Raw genomic sequence first — 22,659 nt, 5'->3', positions numbered from 1 at the left:
AAAGCAGCAGCAAATGGCCCTGGTGCTTGGGCCCCTGCACCTGCATGGGAGACCAGGAAGGGGCACCTGGCTCTTGGCTTCAGATCGGCGCAGCGCCGGCAGTTGCGGCCATTTGAGGAGTGAGCCAATGGAAGGAAGACCCTTCTCTCTCTCTCTCTCTCTCTCTCCCTCTTTCCCTCCCTCCCTCTCTCTCTCTCTCTCTCTTTCTGTAATTCTACCTGTCAAATAAATAAAATCTTAAAAAAAAAAAAAAGAAAGAAACCGGTTCACTGGCTAAACCTCCCCCATTCCCACAGCTGGTAGACTGCGGTCACAGCCATGTGCCACCGAGACTCCTCGCACGTCCAGTAAAGGAATGGGTCAGGGGACAGGTGCTCAGCGGGGTCACCAGGTAGCCATGGCAAGTGTGGGCCCTCTCACCTACTCCTGGAAGCAAGCCTAGCCAGATCTTGGAAACTATGCATGAGACCCTTCTCAATAAGTCCATGCGAAATCAAACTCTTTCCTTTATACATGCTGGATTTTCCACAAAGTCAAAAAAAGATGAGTAAAGATGTGGTTTATAGATATGCCCGCCAGCGGAGACCAGGGTGCTGGGGCGTCACCACTCGGGCCTATAAAAGCTGCCACAGGAGGCCAGGGCCACAGTCGCTCAGCTGGGCCAGCCCGCACGCCTGCTCCCGATCCTCCTCTGCTGCTCTGGGCTCCATGGCGCTCTGGTGGGCTGTGGCCATTGCTGTCATCTGCCTTGGTGGCCTCGTGTCCCCAGGCCCCGTGCCTCCCCCCCCGTCCCTCAGGGAGCTCATTGAGGAGCTGGTCAACATCACACACAACCAGAAGGTAAGCACCGGCTGGCCAGGGTCCCAGTTGCAAGAGTCCTGGGTGGGTGGCCCTCAAGGAGGTCATGAGTGGGCTGGGCCTGGGAGTCAGGAAGAAGCCTCGTGGACAAGGGGGCGGGCCCAGCCATGGCAAAGCGACAGGCACCAGGCTATGGAGGACAGAAATGTGGATAAACCATGAAAGGGCCCAGCAGAGCCCCCAGGGGCCACCCGTCCCCTGGCCTGGCCCCACCTGCACCTCCAGTGCATCCTTGGCATTGCTAATGAGAAGAAAGCTAATGGGTCAGAACACCCCCAGACCTGTCTGGCATTTGCCACTGACCTGGCCGTTGGCCACAGTAGCTTGGCTGAGCCCATTCCACCGCAGGATTTGACGTGGGCTCAGCTCCCGTCCCCACTGGCAACAGCTCACTCTGGGCAGGGGGAGGCTCCAGGCTCATGCTGGGCGCGTCACATGTCACTTCCTCACTGCCTCACCTCCAGCAGCAGGGACAATGACCCATCTTGCTGACTAAGACTTCGTGAGATGGACAGAGGCCAGATTCAAACCAGGCCTGGACAGCCCCACAGCGCCCATGCTCCTAATGGCGTGGCACCCCCACCTCGGAAGGCAGAACAAGACCCTGACCCCTGCCACCTGCTGTCTCATTTGTCCTGGTCAACAGCAGCCCAGGCCACCCCGCACTCCTGCCTCCCTGCCCAGCTCTGCCTAGCCCTTACCAGCTGGGTCCCAGTCCGTCTCTCTCAGCCCCGAGCCCCAGGCAGAGGCTGTGAGCAGGGTGCAGAAGAGCACAGTGTGCGTGCTCCTGCAGGGATGCTGAGGGGCCCCTCTGTCTCCTCAGGCTCCGCTCTGCAATGGCACCATGGTGTGGAGTGTCAACCTAACAGCCGGCGTGGTAAGGACCCGTGGACAGCGTGGGAGGGGGGCAGGGGCACACCTTGGCCTGGTCTCTTCTGAGCCTTGCTCACACGGCTGAGGGGATCCAAGCAGACTTCCAGAGCTGCCTTCTCTGCCCCCGTAACCCGGGGCTCCCACCACTCAGCCCTGCCTCCCCCAAGCCTCTGACGCACGTGGTCTCCTCCCCACAGTACTGTGCAGCCCTGGAGTCCCTCATCAACGTCTCTGGCTGTAACACCATCCAAAGGACCCAGCGGATGCTGAGCGCACTCTGCACAGACAAGGCCATGGCCAAGGTAAGGCTCCCTCCCACATCTCAGCCCCACCCAGCACCCACTCCTGCCAGCCCTGGCTTGCCTGGGTCCACTGTGGCAGCAGGGGGGACACGGCCCCTGGGGATTTCTCAAAGCAAGGCTCCAGGACCCCTACCTCCCCCCGAGCCTCAGTTTCCACATCTATGAGGCAGCAGAAGTAACAGGACCCACCTCCTGAGCACTCTGGTGCGGGCTGAGGGACACAGCCCTGGCATCCACTAACGTGCCGGCCTCTTCGTCCTGCAGCAGGTTGCCAGCTTGCAAGCGCGAGACACCAAAATCGAACTGCTGCAGTTCCTGAATGAGCTGCGCAGGTATCTGCAGAGCCTGTATCGCCTGGGGAAGTTCCGCTGAAGTGCCGCAGGTCGGCCCCCAGGGACGCCAGCCGCCGAGTTTTCCTTGGGAATGGGGAAGGGGAGAGGGAAGGGTAAGATTTCCTTAGTTTAGACTTCATCTGTGCTGCCTGCCTTCAGCCCACCCCACCCCTGCTCCTGGGGCCTGGGTTCAGCCCGCTGGGCCTCCTGTCCAAGGCTCTGAGCTTGGGGGACGAGGGCGCCTGCCACCCCTGCTCTAGGGGCTGTGACATCCCAGAGGGGGCACAGGGGGTGGGGGAGGGACCTGCTTCACACAGGGCCCAGGGGCAGTGCAGCACAGGCACTAGTCTCCTCTTATTTATTATTGTATGTTATTTAAAGCGTCTGTCAGGCTGGGGCTGCCCAGAGCCGCAGGGATCCAGTGCTAAGGCAGCGGGTGCCAGGAGTCCCTGCTAAGAAGTACTGTGCACAGAATTCTGCTACCTCATTGGTTCTGGGTCCTCCGGGCCTCAGCCAAGGCCAGGGACAGGAGAGGGCCAGGGAGCTACTCTTGTCGACAGCCAACAGCCAAGGAGTAATTTATTAGCGTGTTTCCTCGTATTTAAAGTATTCAGCGTGTTAGCACAGAGTTCATAATATATACCGATGCACAGCCTGGGACACGAGCGGGGCTGTGGATGGGGGGAAGGGCAATTCTGTCAAACTGAAATAAAGATGATGACAAAGAGACTGGATCCTCTTTTGGGTCTTTGGGGAGCTGGTCTGGGGTCTCCCAACTCTCAGGAGCTCTGCAAGAGGCAGGCTGGCTGCATAAGGGGCGGGGAGGGAGCCCCCTTTCAGGCTGCTGCCTGCAGCAAGGAGGCGGAGGAGGAAGCCTGGGCCAGGATGGCAGGGCCCCAGGAGGGCGTCTGGAGAGCAGGCAGGGATCTCGAAGGCATCCCACCATCACCGCCCTGACCAGCAGCCAGCTGAGCCGGCGGGCACCGTATCTCCCTCACACTCTGGCAGTTACGGTTCACCCAGGGACACACAGCTGTTAAGAAGCAAAGCCAGGCTCTGGGCCCCGAACCCACTGCGACTCTGAAGCTTGCACTCTCTCTAGCGGCCTGGATGCACTGTTCCCTTCCTTTACCCTCAGGGGCCGGCTTATCCCCACTGCCACGACAGGGAGCTCATCCAGCTCTGAGCCCCTCTCATTAGGGACTGCACTCACAGCGCCGGACAAAGACACACGGCTTGGTCTGTGCCCTCTGTGCCGCAGGGCAGATGGGGAGCCGGGACCAATGGGCCCAGCGCGCAGTGGGAGGGCTGAACCAGCAGGCCTCAGCATGACGTCCCTTGAATCTCTAGGAGGTACCAAAGGCAGAGATGGTTCCAGAAGGCTGGGGCGTCTTTGCAGAGGCAGTGGGTCTCCAGGCAGCTGTCCTGCTGGGAGCCCAAGGTACCAGTGGGAACACCCAGTGATGCTAAGAAGTCAGTGTAGACAGCCAGGGCTCACAGCTGTATCACTCGGGCAAGAGCAGAAGACCTGGCAGCCAACGACTATGGGCAACCACTCAGGGACCGCTCACGCCCACCGACGAGCAGCCAGGCTGGACGGGGCAGGAGCCAGGGATGCCAGGCCCAGCGAGAAGCCTCGGGGAGGCGCACAGGAGCTGCCTCTCCACTGTGTAGGTCAGGGGACAGAAACGGCCTCTGGGTGCCAAGGGGATCAAAGAACCTGTGAAGTGCTTCTCCATCCACTGAGGGTCACCTGAGGCTGGCACCACACCGGCCATCCAGGCACATTGACTCCAGGGTCACCACCAAAAAGAGTTTCATTTTTATTAATGCAGGGTCTGTAGGAGGGAGGCCCACCCTCTGGAGGTGAGCAGGGGCTGACTTGCTGGGGGGGGGGGTAGGAGAGGTTCAGAAGTTGGGGGAGAGAGTCGGGATCCCAGCAGCCTGCTCCATCCAGAGTCTAAGAGTTTTAAGCCTAAAGAATACTAATAGAACAGTAATGATTTTTTAAGTAGAACTTAGTGATCTACCCTCCACTAGTGTCTTTTTTTGTTGAGAAGCAGAGACACAGAGTGAGCAAACTCCCGTCCACTGGTTCATTCCCCAGATGCCCATAATGGAACTGGAAACTCAATGCAAGCCTCGCTTGAGATCATGAGCCATCGCCAGTGCCTCCCAGGGTCTGCATTAGCAGGAAACAAGTCAGGAACCAGGGCAGGGTATGGGGCCTGGGCAGTATAAAATGTGATGCGGGCACCTTCACCACTGGGCCAAATGCCCGCCCCAGCATCCTCTCTGAACCAGGTCCAATCCACCCTACCAACGCTTCGGCCTGTGTGTCCAACATAGGATGGAGAGCCTTCCAGTGAAATGCCCATGAATCCCCTGAGGACAGGCACCAACTGGGGGAGGGGTGTGTGTCAGAGGGTGGGGAGTGTGTGTGGTGGGGGCGGTGTCCCATGGCAGGCCTCCACCCACACACGTGGAGGCCCAGGTGTGGTGCCAACCCACAGGCTGTCCCGGACCCCACCACTAGGGGTCCACAGCTCGCCACATCCTCAGCCACACCGGCCCTGTGCCTGCACCTCGGAGACTGTCCCCCTTGGCAGTGTTGGGGGGAACTGGAACAGGCACCAGGTCCTCCAGGGATGAGGGACACAGAACCAAACTGCCACTGCTGGCAAGGGGGCGGGAAGTGATGGCCCAGCCAGGAATCAGAGATGGGGGAGAGCGATGTGTCAGCTGTCAATGGCAGCACGGCCTCCTGGGGATGACCCCGGGGTATTTGCTGGGAGTTTTCTCTAACCACATGGCTGACTTTCCTGCACGAGGCAAGCCCCAAGCAGGACCCGGAGACAGGGGCTGTTGAGAAGAGACGAGAGTGCCAGGAGAGACGGAGGGAGAGAGATGCAGCTCGTGGGGCCCAGGGCGCAGGGGCCCCTCAGCTCCCCAGAGCACCAGGCCCAGGAGGTTTCACTGGAAAAGGGGCTGGGGCGCAAATGAGAAGTGAGAGACACACGAGTTTCCGGTAAACTTGGCGCCAAAGCCTGTGTTTGCAGCTAGAGGAGGTGTCAGCAAACAGCCCAGGTCACTCGGGGTTCTCCCAGGCCAGCCCCCGAGCTACTCACAAGGAGAAGGCGGAGCCTGGGGGGACAGGCCTGCATCTCACCTCCCTGTGGCCCAGGAAGCAGTTTAGTACCGAGTCGGCAGGGATGCATCTTTGTAAGAGCTGGCTAACCGTGACCCGCCCAGAGCCTGCCCCTCTCCGGCTGACCCCCACCTTGTCCAAGAAGGCCAGCGACACTGCAGCCTGGGCAGCCTGGCCGGGGCCACACGGGCCCTCTAGAGGTGCTCCTGGTTAGAGACTGGGGGCTGTGTCACCCACCGGCCACCTCCCACACATCAGACAGCCAGCCTCCCTCCCTATCTTCATTCATTTCTCGGCTCCACCCAGAAGCAGTGTGCAAATGGCGCGCAATGAACTTTCCCAGATCAAATGACTTCTCAGCAGCAAGGGAGGGCCCCACGACAAGCCATTCAAAATCCCAGAAGTGATTTTCTACTTACGACCTCACTTTCTGTCGCTCTCCTTCCCTCCACATGCCTTCTCTGTGGAAAGTCACCCTCTCAGAGCTGTTCAGAAACGCCCCCAGCCCGTGCACTGCCTGGGCAGATGCTGCTGTGTGGTCAGAGGTGACGCAGGCACCAGAATTAAATTTAGCAACTCTCGTCAGCCCTGTTCTCTGCCTCACGACGGTCGAGCTGCGGGGGCCGCACAGTTCTTCCCGAAACCCTTGCGGGGAAGAGGGCCTGAGCTGGCTGTGGTGGCCCCACAGATCCACAGTCCAAGACCCCGGCCCAGAGGAGCAGCAGTGACACCACGCCAGCAAAGGCGCCTTCTCACTAACGGACTCCCACGGCTTCTACAATGAGTACACACTCATTCCCAATGCAGGATGAAGATAATTTCAGAAGAGGCGAAAAGAACCTCAGATTGGTGTCTGGCCCCCAGGGGGAGCCAATCAGGACTGGGGTAGGTGAAGGGGCCCAGACCCTCAGCTCTCCCAGGGCATGAGATGGAGGCCTGCAGAGGCCTGGGAGGCAACAGCCGATAGCCTGGGAAGCTCAACTGCCCAGCCGGCCAACCTGCGGCACAGGCTGGGCCCTCTTGGGTCCCTCAGTGCTCACCATACTGGAAAGGCTCGGGGTCTTCACCCAGCCCTGGCCTGCCAGGTTGACGTAGGTGAGCCGGGAAGCAGGTGCAAGCCCTGCTCTCAGGCTGAGGTGACACCAACACCCTGGGGACAAACGCAGAGAGCTCCTGTGCACCCCTCAGCCAGCTCCCGCCTCTCCTGGGGAAAGGCTAACCCAACAGCCATCACTCCTCACCACACTGTCCGGCAAAGGCAGTCCACACTCTGCCTGCCTGGGTTCCTGCCTCCTCTCCATGATCTGTGCCTTTGGACACAGGCACAAAGAGCAGCCTGGGTCTGGGGGCAAATGTGCCAGAGCCACACAGCCCCGCGTCAGCCCCAGCGGAGTCCCCCACTTCCACGGCTGTCACTCCAGCCAAGGGTCAGTTGCCCTCTGAGAACCGGAGCCACACTCACGCAGTCAGCGAGTGCAGCCTCTCTGTGGCTACTGCCTCTGGGGATCCAACGAGAGAGAGAAAATACATGTATTTTAAACGGCACCTGAGCTGACCATGTGCATCCACTTTTCTGGTCATTGCTTCCTATATACACTGGGGTTACCTGATATCAGTATTACAAGTGATCTAGAAATGGTTTAAAGTATGTGGGAGAGAGCACGCATTTAGCCTACTGGTTAACACACCACTGAAGACACGTCCCACGGTGAAGTATCTAGATGTGATACCTGGCTCTGGCTCCGGAGGCAGTAGTGGCGGTTCCAGTAATTGAGCTCCTATCACCTACATGGGAGACCTCGAGAGAGTTCCTGGCTCCCAGCGTAAGCCTGGTGCAGTCCTGGTCATCGCAGGCTTCTGAGGGAGTGCATTAGTGAGTGGGCGTGGTCTCAAGTGGGCTTGTTCCCTGCTTCTCAAATTAAAAAAAAAACTGTAAATAATAAAGTATATGGGAAGATGCACTGAGGTTATAGGCAAACGCGATGCCATTTTACACAAGAGATCCACAGAGTTGGTGCCCACAGCAATCCTGGAACCAGTCCCTCACGGACACCAAGGGACAAGGAGGTGGAGGTACCAGGCACCACCCAGGTGCTGCAGATCCACGGGGAGCAAAACAAGGCCATGAGCAGTGGGAGGCAGAACCGACAAACCCGAGAACACAGCACATGTCTGGGGCCACAAGTGCCACGGGGGCCGTGCAGCAGGCAGGGGCTGCTGGACTGAGGGGAGAACGGGGGGCGGGGGAGGGCAAGGCCGTTCCTGGGGAGTGCAGGCTGCTCTGCCCAGCATCCATGGCTGGAAGAGAGCGGGATGGGGGCAGGAGGAGACAGCAGGCCCTTGTGTCTGAGGATCTGAGATGGAGGGACGCCACCTGAGGTCCCTCTTGGCTGCAGGGGGAGGAGTGGGAGTTGAGGGCCAAGGGGGGCAAGGAAGACACGGAGTGTGAGAGCGAGACAGGCAGTGGTGCTCAGATGCTGGGGATGTGTTTGTGTGCCTGTATTACACATATTTCTATTATATTTTTTATATATATAATTGTTATTTATAACATACACATACATATAAATATATATATATATAAACACACACATATATATAAATATATGTTTAAATTTGCCATGCATTTAGAAGTTTTCTGACCTCTTATTATAGAAAATTTCAAACACATACAAGGATAACCCCCAGTTATCTACTGCCCGACTTCCAGAACCGGCAGTTGGGCCGGCACTGTGGCATAGAAGGTTAAGCCTCCACCTGCAGTGCCGGCATCCTGTATGGGTGCCAGCTGGAGTCGCAGCTGCTCCACCTTCCAGTCCAGCTCCCTGCTAATGTGCCTGGAAAAGCAGGAGAAGATGGCCCAAGTGCTTGGGCCTCTGCATCCATGCAGGAGACCCAAAAGAAGCTCCTGGCTCCTGGCTTTGAATTGGCACAGCCCTGGCTGTTGTGGCCATTTGGGAAGTGAACCAATGGATGAAGATCTCTCTCTCTCTCAATCCCCTTCTCTCTCTTTATCTCTGCCTTTCAAATAAAATAAATCTTAAAAAAATAAACAAAACTGGCAATACAAGGCCAGTTTTGTTCCATTTCTCCTCCCCCCAAGACATCTTGTCATTAGCTCCTAGGCCCTGTGCGATGGGGGGAGACTTGAGGGGGCTGGATATGGGACTGTTACATGTGGGAGTTGCCCTCTGCTGGGCTGGGGAGGCCCCGCCTGGTAACCCACACAGCAGCACAGCCTGCCTGTGACACAGGCTGTCTATGGGTTCCATTCCTTCCTGCCCACACTGCGCTCAGAAGCTGTGGCAATGATGTCACCACTCACCAGCCCACTGTTCCTACCTCACGCCCCTCTGCAGTGTGGCTGAGATGGTAGGTCCCTCCTGGTCCCTCTCCTCCCATGCTCCTTGGCAGTGAATTCTCCCCATGACTCAGTCACTCTCTGTGCCCAGAGCCTGGGCCCAGCATCAGCCTTGGGTCATCTCCCCTTTCCCCAAGGCCAGCTCTGTGAATGGAAGCCCCCAAGTCAGGCCTGGGGCCATCCGAGACACCTCCCTGCTCCTCACCCCAGGATCCACCAAACCTGACTCCGCTGGGAATGAGACACGTGACGAGGGCAGCAGACAGGTTTTCGAGGGCTTACCACCTGCCAGGCCCCACACCAAACACTGTGTTTATGACTCACACCCCTACCATCAGCCCAGTTTCATGGAGAAAACTGGGCAAGGTACCTTCCCCCAGGTCACCGAGAGAGGACGTGCCAGAGCTGGCACAGAGAACAAGCCAAAGCTGCTGACTCCAGGACACATGGTCCTAACCTGGATACTCTACTGCTGCCCAGGGGCTCTCAAACCCAAGCTCTCCCCCTCCCCCAAGTCCCACCTCATCCACACAGCTTCCTCACTCTTGGGACAGCTGCACAGTGCTAACTGGCTGCCCCGTCCATGTCTCCTCCCAGACTCCCTGGCATTCCTGAGTTCCACCAGAGCCTCACCAAGCCCCTGGCTTCAGCCCCCACAGGCCGCACCCTTCCCCTGGCACTTGTCCCCACCCAGCCAGCCCCCGCTCCATGCAGGAGCCTGGCTGGTCCAGCCTCTGCTTAGAAATCTCCCCCTTGCGGAGGCTTCTGTCACACCATGAGTGCACCTGAGAGCAGCGAGAAAGGGCTCTCAGGCATTGTGCCCACGCCGCTGCCAGGAGGGGATGGCATGCGGACGCAGGGCACAGTGGGGCCTTGGGGAGAGCTGGGCAGGGAGGCCGGTGCCTCCTTCATGCTCCTTTGGACTGTGGGGTAGTGGGAGAAGGGGTGGGCTATTGAAGCTTTCCGGTGCGTGTTGAGGCCATTGGGGAGCGGCTCTGGTCTACCCCACTTGCAGCCAAACCTCCAGTGGCAGCCGCAGAGGTAGAGGTTCTTTCCGGGGTACATTCTTAAGAGCCCCGGGACACCTGCAGCCTGCTCCTGCTCTCCCGAGAGCTTAGTAAGCACCTGCTTTCCTGCTCAAGAATCCACAGCAGGGTCTGCTTCCTGCCCCGGATCCAGAGACCAAGTCTGAAGGCTGCAGTGTGGCAAGTGGCTGTGCATCATGGGAAACAAGCGGGCCCGTGCAGGCCTGGCCATGCAGCAAAGCCCCCACTGCCCTGCCTCGTCTCAGGTGTGCAGAGGGGAGCAAGCTCCACATTCATTTGCCCAAACAAAGATACTGCCAATAATAACAACGATAATGTTAATGATAATGCCACCCGCCACACAGCACTCAGCAAACAGCAGGTGCATTCTCAGTACTCCACCCCACGGAACAGGCGCACACATCACCCCTACTTTCCCAAGCCCAGTGGGGAGGCAGAGTGGCCAGGCCTGGCCCTTCCCCCTTCCCCCGATACCCCACGCACGTGTGGCCTCTGGTGACAGAAACCTGGGGAGGGAAATGAGGGACAGGCGCCCACTGCGTTCTCAGCACCTCTCTCCTCGCAGGAATCCCACGGGTGATTCCCATTACACTTATGAGTAAGGTGAGGCCCCGAAAGTGTCCGTGACCGTCCGTGTCACAGAGCTGACGGGTGACGGGCGACTTGTCTGCTAGAGGCTGGAAGCAAAGCTCTGCGTCTCAGCTCCCGTGCAGGGCGAGAGGAAGGGCCTAGGACTGACACAGCGTGGGCGCAGCAGAGTCGGAACCTGCCCAGGCACCGCCCAGCACTCCGCAGGCTTGGGGGCCCCGCTGTGGGACAGCCCCGCTGTGGGACAGCCCATCTTTTCCTTCCCATCACTCCCTGATAGCTGGGCAAGTTTCCTTCTTTCCCCTGGCCGCATCCAGCGGCTGGAAGAAACAAAATCAGCCGTGTTCCCTGCTTCTGGGCTGAAGGCCCCACATTATATTCCTCTGGTTCCCCATCTTGGCTCCCAGAGCCTCAAGTCCCAGATGGCCCTTAGCAGAAAACACCTGCTGACAATGCCCACAGCTGCCACCAGGACGCTCCAGACCCCAGCCCTCAACCCACCTCTCCAGAACCTCTGGCGGGGCCAGCAGCCAGTCGGCGCTTTCCGCAGCCCACCCCTGCTGTGCCTGGAGCCTCGGCCCCACGTCCTCCACACCACAGCTCGGCCTGCCTCTCTCGGAGCCACCTGCCCTGCTCACAAACTCTCCCAGTCTATCTGTGCAGGGAGGAACCGACTTCACCCACAGACAGGGCCAGCCTCCGTGTGAGCTCTTGGGATGTCCAACAGGTTACAAATTCTTGGAATGAAGTCTTTGCCAAAGACCTGGGAGGCTGCTCCTAAATCCTGGGGCCTTTGGTGGCCCCAGGATTTATGTGAGTGTAGCGACCTGGGGGTCCTGGCATGATGAGGGAGGTGGGCACACCACTGAACTCCTGTGACACCAGCCTGGCGTCCAAGCAGGTGGCTGCAGAGTGAGCCCAGCCAGGTGGCCCACTGGTCAGTTGTGCACCCACACGTAAAGAACGGAGCCCCAGGAACCACTCCGGGCACCGAGGTGCAGCTGGGAGCTGAGCACGTGGCACACTCGGATTCCGTGAAAAGGATGTGGGGCTTCCTGCTGCGGGGACCTGCCTGGACCCTGTCCTGTGAGTCTCCTCTTAGGGTTGAGGGAAACGCGCTGCGTTATCTCTGCTATAAAAGGACTGCAACCTCACTGGGGCTGTTTTCTGACAGCCAATTCCCAAACCCAAGAGGCAGTTTGCACTCCCAAGTTTGTAGTCAGCTGGTCAGAGGAGAGGGTGGCCCACGGCCCCCTGAGCTGCACCTGTGTCTGGGGGGAAGGCGTGTCCTCCCCCTGCAGGGCACGGCTCAGCTCCTGCAGCGGCTGTCCAAAGGCACCTGTTGAGCCTGGCAGCTTTGACGCACAGCTCCCAGGGAAGGTGCGGGCTGTGCACAGGGGAGTACTACTCAGCCCTGAGAAAGAACAAAGTCCAGCCACTGCGACAGTGTGGGTGCCGCTGGTGGACGTTACCCCAGGTAAGTCAGGCTGACCACACACACAAGGCCACCTGACACAGTCTGTGTGAGATGTGCATCATCTTCTCATTCTATTTTTTCCACAAACTTTTTGAAGTACCCTCGCATACACATGTGTGGAATCAAAAAAAAAAAAAAAATGGCAAACCCATCGAAGCATAGAGTAGAACGGAGGTTACCAGTGGGTGGGGAGATGTTGGCCCAAATATGTAAAACTCCAGGCAGCAGCAGACGTGCTGCGCGACACGGTGACTGCAGTTAGGAGAGCCCTGCGCGCTCACAGACTCCTGAGGGTAGGTTTGAAGTGTTCTCACCGCAAATTCAAGTGAAGTAATGCATGAATTACCTTGACTTAGCAACTCCGCAATGTATACAATTTTAAAAACATTCACGCACCATAAAGACATACTTAACTTTTGTCAATTAAATAATAAAGAAAAAAAACAACCCAGTCCAGGAACAGCCTCAGTCACACGCATTTCCAGGTGACCTTGCAGATGAGTAAGGCCGGGCCCTTTCTTGGGAGGATGCACAGACTGCAGAGGGAGAAGGGACGCTGCACAAGGCCCAGGCAGCTAAGCCAGCGATGGGGTCCTTAGGTTCACTGTCAAGGTGAGCAAGCACCTCACCAGCTCTAGGGGATGAGATTCCAACAGTCAGGTGGGAGGAAGCAGCGCTGACCAAGAGAACTGATTTGCAAATTGCCAAGACTGGGGCTTTTTTTATTTTTTCTTTTCCTAATTAGGATGTGTTTAAGTCCCATTTATGAAGTGGTCGCTCCTGAGAGGGGCACACCCAGCCTGGGGCATCCTCACTGGCCCCTCCCGGTGTCACCTGTCCTGCCCTCAAGACCTCCACTCGCAGGAACAGCCCGCCTGTGCTAGGGTGGGAGATCTCCTTCTGCCCAGAGAGGAGCCCCAGGTCAGCTTTTCCATGACAGGACAACTTCCAGGTCTCCACTCATTCTTGGAAGAGCCCGGGCTCAAGAGCTGTGCAAGTCAGACTTTCTTGATATCACTCTATCTTTCCCCGGGAGGGACCGCGCTCAAACTAACTCGGACACCTGTGGCCTCTTCCTTCTATGCAAAGCAAAAGCCAGCAGCAGCCCCAAGCTGATAAGATTAATCTAAAGAGCAAATTATGGTGTAATTTCCTATGCTGAAACTTTGTAGTTAGTTTTTAAAAAGGTTTCATTTTCCTATTGGTCTGATTTCACAGGAACATTTTACCTGTTTCTCTGAGGCACTTTTTCTCCTGGAAGAGAGACGCTGATTGGCTCCCAGCAACTGACAATCTGGTGTAACGAAAATTTCCAATGTAAACTCATTTTTCCTCGGTTTCAGCAATTTTAAATCTATAAATAGAGAAATCTTTGTCAGAATGCATTGGTAGCATCTCCTGATAAACTAATTGCCCCGCACCACCACTGCACTATTGATGGGGCTCTCTTCCCAGCTGCCTGTCACTCTGCTGTGCCTCCTCGCAGGCACTGCGCACTTCATCCAGGGGCGCAGGAGCGATATCATCCTACCCGAGATCATCAAAACCCTGAACATCCTCACTGAGAGAAAGGTGAGTACCTATCTGGCCCCATCTCCCTGTGTGTCCTAGACTGTGAGAAACCTGATGGCCAGGAGGCCGGGGGCTGGGGGTCGGGGGCAGGAAAGGGAGCACGCGAGACTTCTCCCCAGACTTGTCCCGTCGGAGGCTGACTCTGTCTCTTGTTCTCTTGTTCCTGCCCGGGGCCAAGACTCCATGCACCAAGCTGACTATAGCAGACGCCCTGGCCGTCCCCAAGGTAAGAAGCTGCCCGTGCCTGCCCCAGTGCAGGGGGGACCTGTGAGACGGGAGCTGTCTGCAAGGGCTCCAACAAGACACTTCTTGAGGGGAAACAGGGGGGCCCAGGCTATCTGTAAGGTGTTGAATGTTTTCAGAAATGAGAATTTGCGTCTTCACGCTTGAGGACCGTGTTTCGGCGTTTCGGGTTTCACTTGATTTTAGGAGGTGTGTGACAGATAGCTTGGATTTTGTCACCCAGACCCAGGTCAAGAAAAAGCTCTTTAGGGATTTACCGGGAATACAGAAGGTGTTCACTAAATGCCTGTTGAATGAGAGAAGTTTTCTGGCCCATGCTTTTCTGAAAAACCAGATAGCCTCACAGAGAAGTAGATATTGAGATTACAAGTCGAGGGAGCTTTCATTTTGTCTAAGAGACTTCCTACGACAACAGAGGAGGTATTGCCAGAGCCCCTCCTCTCTCTCCCACAGGCTGGTCACCTAACAGCCCACTGCATTCCGGCCTGGCCGCCCCCAGGCCCGCAGCGGGCTCTGTCCTGCCAAACCCCCTCATGCCTGCGCTGTGACCATCCTGACGCACACAGCCCAACACATCCCTGCTTCTGACTGCTGGGGCACCATCAGTCTTGCTGCTCCCACGAGTCTCACCCCCACCCCACCATGTGCAGTGGGAGGAGATAGATTTGACAGCTGATAGTGTGTTTTCTCTGACAAACACATGACTGGGCCGTATCAATGGCTTGGCGTACTTCAGTTCCTGTTTTCATGGAAACACACGACTGAGAATGAAAGCCCCAAAGCTCCTAAGTGCCAGCTTTCCGTGTGTGCTGGAGGGGCTGACCCGGCCAGGAGTCAGCCTGGGCACCCGGCCCTCACAGCAGGGCCCCCTCTCCTTCCTAAGCCTGCTCTTCAAGGCTCTATCTGGGCTACCTCGTTTTCCTGAAGATTACTCCAGGAGTCTGATACAGGATGGGACTCCCAAGGACAAGGTTACATGTGTATGTATAATATATATATAGTATATTTATACAATTTCCAAGTCCTTGCTTAAGGACTTAAGATGGCACCAACAAAAGCCAAGAGCAGCTGGGCTGTATCCTGCATCCTGTCGCACTGCCGCGTGGGCTCCATGTCATCTGGGAGACAGGCTACGGCTTCAGTCCCAGTTCTGCCACTAACTAGCTGCGTGGCACTTTGTGCCTCACTTTCCACATCTGAAGGTGTGGTGGTGACTTTGGAGGTGATGAGAGGCCTGGCTGGAACCCAGCCCTGGAGTGGGTAGAAAGTTGTGATTTCAAGACCACCGTCCCAGCACAGGTCAGGCTCCCATCTTCTTCCAGCTCTCAAGGGGATGCCCCCTCACCACACCCATCATCATCTCCTCCAAGTCCCCACGGCCTTCCTCACGCTTCCCTAGCTCATACGCCTTCCCCTGCACAGCCTGACCCCATTCCTCCTGGAACTAACCTCCCCCTTCCATCGCCTTCTTCCCCACCAATACTCAGCACTGCTTACTCATATATTAAGGCATTTCAGAGCATCGAAAGGCTTTTATTTTCCAAACAAAAACCCACAAAAGTAGTAGGTGGGAGGTCAAGCTATTTATGTTCCCAAAGGAGAAAGTCTTTTTAAAACCTAGTGTATTAGTCTCAGTTATTTTGGGGATGAAGAATTACATTATTTCTAAGTTGGGGAGCATCCTCGGGACAGCTGCTGCCAGGAACAAGCGGATGGAAATCCTGGGTCTTGGAGGTAACTCCAGCCGGAGGAGAGCAAGCTGGTTGCTCTGTGAAGGCTTTCTTGGGTGGACCCTTACTTTGAAGTACATCCCATTTACCAAGGACAGCTGGAGCCCACAACTCTTCACAGAGCTCCAGACTGAATCTCGGGCCGCCTTGTTTGGGTTTTCAGAGGACATCCCCATGTATCAGCTGACTAAACGTGGGCAGCGCTGGAGGTAATGAACGCAATGCCGTCAGGGCTGCGTTCAGTGGCCCTAGACGAGGCTAGCCCAGAACCAGGTTAGGAGACTGAGTCACTGCCCCAGAAGAAACCCCTACCGTGCTCATTTCCTGGCATCCCCTTGAGGGGCAGACCTCGCTCTGGCATGGGCTCACCCCCTTTTCATCCTTCCTGAACAAGGCCGAGGTGTGAGGCCTGCTCCCGAGCCACTGCCAGAACCACACAGGCAACGAAGGCGACACGGGCGGCTGGAAGCAGGCTGGCCAAGGAGCCAGGGGAGTGTCAAGGGTTAAACTCGTGCAGCAGAACCAAGGCAACTGAACTCCAAGGCCTTCAACTACGACTCCCTTTAGAAATAGTCCTTTTTGGCTGGCGCCGTGGCTCACTTGGCTAATGCTCCACCTGTGGCACCGGCACTCCGGGTTCTAGTCCCAGTTGCTCCTCTTCCAGGCCAGCTCTCTGCTGTGGCCCAGGAGGGCAGTGGAGGATGGCCCAAGTCCTTGGGCCCTCCACCTGCATGGGAGACCAGGAGAAGCTCCTGGCTTCGGATCGGTGCAGCGCGCTGGCCGTGGCGACCATTTAGGGGTGAACCAATGGAAGGAAGACCTTTCTCTCTCTTTCTCACTAACTCTGCCTGTCAAAAACTTTAAAAAAAGAAATAGTCCTTTCATCTGACAGAGACTTCTCAGTTCCTATTTTAAATTCATTGCCTTTAGAATATACTTAGAAAAACATTGTAAAGGGTTTCCTCTAATATTTTGTGATTTTTGTGATCATATACTGGTCAAAACCAAGAGACAGCATAACTCACCAGCTTTTGATGGGAAAATTATCAAAGGGCCCTTCTGGCTTTCTGAGATTTCACTGTTCTCTCTACAGCAGCAGAGGAGGGCACCTGCTCACATCTGGGTACACAGGGAGCACCCACCTCCTAACATGCTCACCACTGCCACCCACCCACACCGGGGCAAGGGTGGTGGCTGGAAAGGGGGTTCCTGACTCCCAGAACCCAGAGACAGTCACTGCCCTTAAACTCCAGACAGGGGCTAGGAGAGACTCCCAGCCAGCTAGGTGTCCTTCCGCCAATCCTGCACATGGGGCAGGGGCCCTCCTGGGGCAAGGGGCCTGGGTCTAGAGCTTCCTCAAAAAATCTTAAAATAAAATCTGTTAGCTTACAGAAAAAGAGATGGACACAGAGATTGCTCCTGCCACATCATTTATAGAAGCAAAAAGCTGCTGTAACCGGGGACTGACGAGCAGCTGTACAAAGCCACAGTGGTTTCTGTGCCCCTCTCAATCCCATCTTAAACAGCACTCTCCAGCGTAATGCTTGCAGTCTAAGTGTAAAGACGTTACAACACAGTGTCAACACCAGTTGCTCCATTTTGGAGGAAAAAAAAAACTGCATTAACAGAGAAAAACCTGAGAAGATATTTACCAGAATCCTAAGAGATTGTCTCTGGCTGGTGGGAGCCTGAGTTGTTCTTGTTGAATAGTTATCACTTGAGCATCAGGTAAAATACTGAAGAACTGGCAGCTGCTTGGGCAGCGTCTCCTGTGGTCCTCACGGTGATCTTCTCACTGCAGATTCCCATGCTGTAAGTCTGCACTGCTAACACGCTCCCAGGTGACGCCCAGGCTGCTGGCCCGTGGACCCGCTTTGAGTAGCAAGGCTACACAGTTTATCTGCACTCAATAAGGACACGGGGCTCAAGCTAAGACGCTCTAGGTTTCATGCCTTTCTTCTTCTGGAAAACCAGAGCACACCCCAGGCCTGGTCCAGACTGATGCACAACCCCTCTCCTAGGTTCCGCCAAAAGCTGGGTTGTTTTTTTTAAAGGTTTATTTTTATTTGAAAGTCACAGTTACAGACAGAGGGGGAGAGGGGGAGAGGGGGAGAGGGGGAGAGGGAGAGAGGGAGAGAGGGAGAGAGGGAGAGAGGGAGAGAGGGAGAGAGGGAGAGAGGGAGAGAGGGAGAGAGGGAGAGAGGGAGAGAGGGAGAGAGGGAGAGAGGGAGAGAGGGAGAGAGGGAGAGAGGGAGAGGTCTTCCATCTGATGGTTCCCTCCCCAATTGGCCGCAGCAGCACCGATCCGAAGCTGGGAGCTTCTTCTGGGTCTCCCACACGGGTGCAGGGGCCCAAGGACTTGGGCCATCTTTTACTGCTATCCCAGGCCATAGCAGAGAACTGGATTGGAAGTGGAGCAGCTGGGACTAGAACCGGCGCTCAGATGGGATGCCGGTGCTTCAGCCCAGGGCATTAACCTGTTGCGCCACAGCACCAGCCCCAAAAGCTGTTTTCTTCTTCTAAGACCCAATGTCCCCAGAAAGAGCCCTGTAGACAGTCCCACATCAGAGCTGCAACACTCCCAGGAGATCCTCACCCTGCACCAGCCAAGGCCCCAACTCCAGCTCAGTGGCACCCTCTCACCTCCCCAGGCCAGACCCCTGCGGCAACTTGCTCTGCTCATCTGGGCACTGACCTCTTGTAGCATGGGGAGACTCTTAGCTCCCCACTTAACCATGAACTTCTCCAGGTACGGCTCTCTCCCGTGCAGGGAGCCAAATTCAAGTGCTGCCCGGAGCAGCAGTGTCCGGGCCAATGATGGGCATTCACTGCTCAACAAGCAGCGTTTCCAGGGAAAGTTGGATCTGAGAGGCTCTCGGAATGAGCAGAACCTGCCGGGAGGGGCTCACGTGGGTTCTTTCCACAGAAGAAGAGCTCGCAGCTGGATGCAGACGGTAGCGCCAGATGGTCCTGCATGGGACTCTCCCCTGGGCCACTTACCTCAGTCGGCGACGCTATCCAGGGGCACTCCTGGCAAAACCCTCCAAGGGAAGAGAAGTTGGGAGGTTCTGAAGAGCAGGTGGCAGCCTGTGCAGGTTGCTGGTAGCAGGCGTCTGGAGAGGTGGAAGGCCAGGGCAGCAGGCAGGAATGCCTGGCTACGGAGCCACAGCGAGCAAACTCACCTTTCTCCATGTGTCCTCCCAGGAGGAAATCAGGAAGGGAACACCTGCTCCACGTTCGCGCTAGCGCTAGCGCTAGCACGTGGCCGTCTGGCATTTCTCTTTCTAGAACACAACCGAGAGAGAAGCCGTCTGCGGGGCCGCGACTGCACTCCGGCAGTTCTACCTCCACCACAGGGTGTCCTGGTGCTTCAAGAAGCACGGAGAGCCCGGTGACCTGGGACTCCTGAGAGGACTCGACAGGAACCTCTGCAGCATGGCGAAGCTGGTAAGGAGGCGGCGGCGGCGCACAGCAGCTCCCCGCTCACTGCTCCGCCTCAGGAGCTGCAGTGCCGTGATTAATCCGCCCACTCACTCGTTCAGCCAGCACTCGTTAGGGCTCTGCTAGTGCCAGGTGCGCTTCTAGAGGCTAGGGATGCACCATTAAGGACAAACAGGGCTGGGTAGTCAGCCCAGTGGTTGAGACGCCCACGTCCCACAGCAGAGTGCCGAGGTCTGATTCCCACTTCCGGCTCTGGACCCCAGCTTCCTGCTAATGAGCACCCTAGGAGGTAGCTGTGATGTCTCGTGTAGTGGGAGATCCGATTTAGTTCCTAGCCTCTGGCTTCACCCCAGCCAGGGGCCAGTGCAAGCGTCTGGAGGCTGAACCAGTGGAGGCAGCTCGCTCTCGTAAGCAGCCAGTCTACTGCTCTCAGATACAAATGGGTAATCTCATGTTCAGTAATGGAAAGTGCTATGAAGGAAAACAGAAATAAACAATGCAGGAGTCAACAGTGCGGAGGACTGACTCAGGAGCTCATGATGTTATCCAACAGGAATTCGAGAGGGTTCAGGCCACCTGGTCAACGCTCAGGCAGTACAGCTGTGCAGAGGCCCTAGGGTGGGAATGAGTCTCAGGTGTTGGCTCAGAGCTCAGCCAGACGACCAATATGGCTGGGTCAGAGGGACCCAGGGGGAGTTCAGGCAATCGGATCACACAGGGCCTTTGTATTCTGCCCCGAGGATGGAGTTCTGAGCAGGATAGAGGATGTTCTGACTTAGGTGACTGTAAGCGGTCACTCTGGTCATGGTGTGGTAAGCAGACTGAACAGTGTTGAGTGTATTGTCAGAAAGCTCCTACCGTAGACCAGTCTGGAGACAATGGTGCCTCAGATGGGGTGGGAACAGTGGAGGTGGCTCAATTTGGGATATAACTACAAATAGGGCTAGAAGGACTTGGTGGCACATCATTTGTGAGTTATGAAAGAACAAGGTGACTTCTTGGTTCCTGCAGGGACCCTTTGGGGATGGCTGGTCCTGTAACAGCCATGGAACGCTGGGGACTTAACATAGCTTCATGCTGTGTGGAAGATGGAGAATCCAACTTCAAACATCATAAATATGAGGTAGCTATTTGCAGACCTAAGTGGACATGTTGAGAAGATGGTCAGCAAAGCTTAGGGGAGCGTTCTCCAGTGATGCTACCTCAAGTCAGACTGAAGTAGAGAAAGGAAGAGATCTGAAACCTGAGTCTTGGAGGTTAGGAAGAGGAGGATCCAACAGAGGAGACGGAAAAGTAGCAGCCACTGCCAAAGGATAAAACTTAGGAGTGTGTGGTGCACCACAAGACAAGGGAAGATGCTCTCTTAGGGAGGGAGTGGTAACAACGGCCAGTGCTTTGGAAAGACGGATAGCTCTGGTGATAGGGTTATAAATGGAGAGGTAGGGATGCAAGCCCAGCTGGCGCTGGTACAAGAGAGAATGAGGTGGGAACAGGTGACTAACGGACCACGAACACAGAAAACTCTTGAGGTGTTCTGCTGTAAGGTTGCAGAGAAAAGGAACAACAGCTGAGAGGCAGGTGTGGAGTAAGGGGAGCTCTTCCCAAGCGGGATATCCATCAGCGTGTTAGGGTGCCAGGGGGAAGGACCCAGCACAGAAGGAAAGCTGATGCTACAGGAAACGGACAGAATCGGGAGAGGGCAGAAGCCTTTGGAGCTGAGCAGGGCAGCCGGCTTCAGAGAACAGGGACGTTCTTCCCCTCCTGGGCCTCCACCTGCACACCTTACTGGAAAGATCAAGGGAGTGAACAGGGACCGGCCACAGCACAGGTTCTCTCTTGCAAGCCTCTTAATGACCTTCAGAAGTGGGCACTATCGTCCCCATTTTACAAAGGAAGAAACTGGCATTTTTTTATAAATTAAGTAGCTTGCCTAAGCAATGGCTTTTTTTTTTTTTAAAGATTTTTATTTATTTATTTGGGAGGTAGAGTTACAGACAGTGAGAGGGAGAGACAGAGAGAGAGGTTTTCCACCCACTGGTTCACTCCCCAAATGGTCGCAGCTGCTGGAGCTGCGCCGATCTGAACCCAGGACCCAGGAGCTTCTTCCCGGTCTCCCACATGGGTGCAGGGGCCCAAGGACTTGGGCCATCTTCCACTGCTATCCCAGGCCATAGCAGAGAGCTAGATCGGAAGAGGAGCAGCTGGGACTAGAACCGGCACCCACATGGGATGCCGGCGCCGCAGGCGGAGGATTAACCTGCTGTGCCATGGCACTGGCCCCCTAAGCAATGTCATTAAAAGAGCTGAGATTCAAAGTGATGGCCTGGAGGTAGGGAGCTGGAATCCTTTCCTTCTTTGGTGCCACAACATGGTGGTGTTACTGAGGGCACGAGGGCAGCTGACTGAATCTCTCAGCAAGTCAGGCAGCCACGCAGAGTGGCTAGGAGGGCAATGGACTGGTCTAGCCTACACCTCCACATCACTGCCTGTGACAGCCCCCAGCTGTGACACATCTCCAGAGACTGTGCCCACCCCCTGGAAGCCGGCATGTAGGGGGTACCATGACCAGGAAGGTTAGGTAAAGACCTTGCTGGCCTAGTGGCAGAGTCAGACCCCAATCAAACTAGTGTGGAGGTCCGGGTGTGCGCACTGTGCAGGTGGCAAGCACCAAGGGACGCCTGACCAAGTCGACAGGCAGGAGAGCAGGCCTCGCATGCTTCCCAATGCAGCTAACATAATGCTTCCTTCGCAGAGCAACTGTCCTGGGAAGGAAGGCAGACAGACTACACTGGAAGACTTCTTGGACAGGCTAAAGACCGCCATGCAAGAGAAATACTCTAAGCGTCGGAGCTGAATATTTTAATTTATGAATTTTAATGGCTTTATTTTTTAATATTTATATATTTATAATTCATAAAAAATAAAGTATATGTAGCATATAACAGTGATGGTATTTAATGGTGACTATGTTTACGTGACAAATGAAATTGTGGTTTGCAACTCTTAGAAAAACCAAGTTAACTTACTATAAATAGTGTAGGAGCCAAACAGAAAGACCATTTCCTTCTCAACGCTGTTCCTCTCTACTGGGGGCGAAAACAGCATATGATAATTAAGAAACAGAGCCATGTGAGATGTAAGTGATAAGGAAGAGCACCTGCAGAGTGTGTCCATGAACCCTCCTGTCTAAACTAGCGGTCAGCTAGGTGCTCAGAACACTCGTCTCCCCTTGGCACAAAGTCTGTAGAAAACGTAAGTAATCCTCACACACTGTCAGGTGCTGCATGGACAACCTTTAAACTCATGATAATATAAATTCTTTTGGATATCAAGTCTTAGAACCGACTGACAAAGTACGGAAGACTTAATATAGATGGAGAACAGACTCTAAACACCACCCACCAGACAATACAAAAGGAAGAGCTGAACACGGTAGGGAGAGACAGGCAGGGCACTAACACTCCCAGCTTCCCTGGGAGGAGTCAGTTACCACCACTGTCAAGGTCTGGTGGAGTAAGAACATGAGGTTTAATTATTTCTGTGAACTTTAAAGGTGATATAAGAACTAAAAGATAACTTACTGTAAAAAATTTGTGAGGGGGAAAATGAATGAGGTAAGCCCTCATTTTCCAACAGGGGAAGCGATGTACCATATCCAGTCAACAAATCAAAAGAGCTGATGTTGTAG

At 55.5% G+C, this 22,659-nt stretch overlaps 2 protein-coding genes across 3 annotated transcripts; both read left to right on the top strand.

The window, feature by feature from the left end:
* The first annotated feature begins 708 nt into the window (after positions 1–708).
* IL13 (interleukin 13) lies at positions 709–2,405 on the top strand. The gene is made up of 4 exons (XM_062189197.1): positions 709–840; positions 1,682–1,735; positions 1,929–2,033; positions 2,298–2,405. Exons 1-4 carry the CDS (start codon positions 709–711, stop codon positions 2,403–2,405), a joined length of 399 nt encoding a protein of 132 aa, XP_062045181.1.
* An 11,017-nt stretch (positions 2,406–13,422) lies between these two features.
* On the top strand, positions 13,423–21,825 carry IL4 (interleukin 4). Of its 2 annotated transcripts, XM_062189195.1 has the most exons (4): positions 13,423–13,557; positions 13,736–13,783; positions 18,819–18,977; positions 21,724–21,825. In XM_062189195.1, the coding sequence occupies exons 1-4, from the start codon at positions 13,423–13,425 to the stop codon at positions 21,823–21,825; spliced, it is 444 nt and encodes a 147-aa protein (XP_062045179.1). The 2 variants fall into 2 exon arrangements, with proteins under 2 accessions (XP_062045179.1, XP_062045180.1); XM_062189196.1 differs by lacking the exon at positions 13,736–13,783.
* The last annotated feature ends 834 nt before the right edge of the window (positions 21,826–22,659 follow it).

Source organism: Lepus europaeus, chromosome 4 (assembly GCF_033115175.1).
Source record: "Lepus europaeus isolate LE1 chromosome 4, mLepTim1.pri, whole genome shotgun sequence".
Classification (NCBI taxonomy): domain Eukaryota; kingdom Metazoa; phylum Chordata; class Mammalia; order Lagomorpha; family Leporidae; genus Lepus; species Lepus europaeus.
This window is presented reverse-complemented; position numbering and strand designations above follow the sequence as displayed.

Excerpts from the sequence above, each read along its gene's own strand:
- IL13 (XM_062189197.1), top strand. The coding sequence starts at position 709 with ATGGCGCTCTGGTGGGCTGTGGCCATTGCTGTCATCTGCCTTGGTGGC. Across the intron at positions 841-1,681 it reads ACATCACACACAACCAGAAG|GCTCCGCTCTGCAATGGCAC; the intron begins GTAAGCACCGGC and ends CTGTCTCCTCAG. Across the intron at positions 1,736-1,928 it reads TCAACCTAACAGCCGGCGTG|TACTGTGCAGCCCTGGAGTC; the intron begins GTAAGGACCCGT and ends TCCTCCCCACAG.
- IL4 (XM_062189195.1), top strand. The coding sequence starts at position 13,423 with ATGGGGCTCTCTTCCCAGCTGCCTGTCACTCTGCTGTGCCTCCTCGCA. Across the intron at positions 13,784-18,818 it reads ACGCCCTGGCCGTCCCCAAG|AACACAACCGAGAGAGAAGC; the intron begins GTAAGAAGCTGC and ends TTCTCTTTCTAG. Across the intron at positions 18,978-21,723 it reads TCTGCAGCATGGCGAAGCTG|AGCAACTGTCCTGGGAAGGA; the intron begins GTAAGGAGGCGG and ends CTTCCTTCGCAG.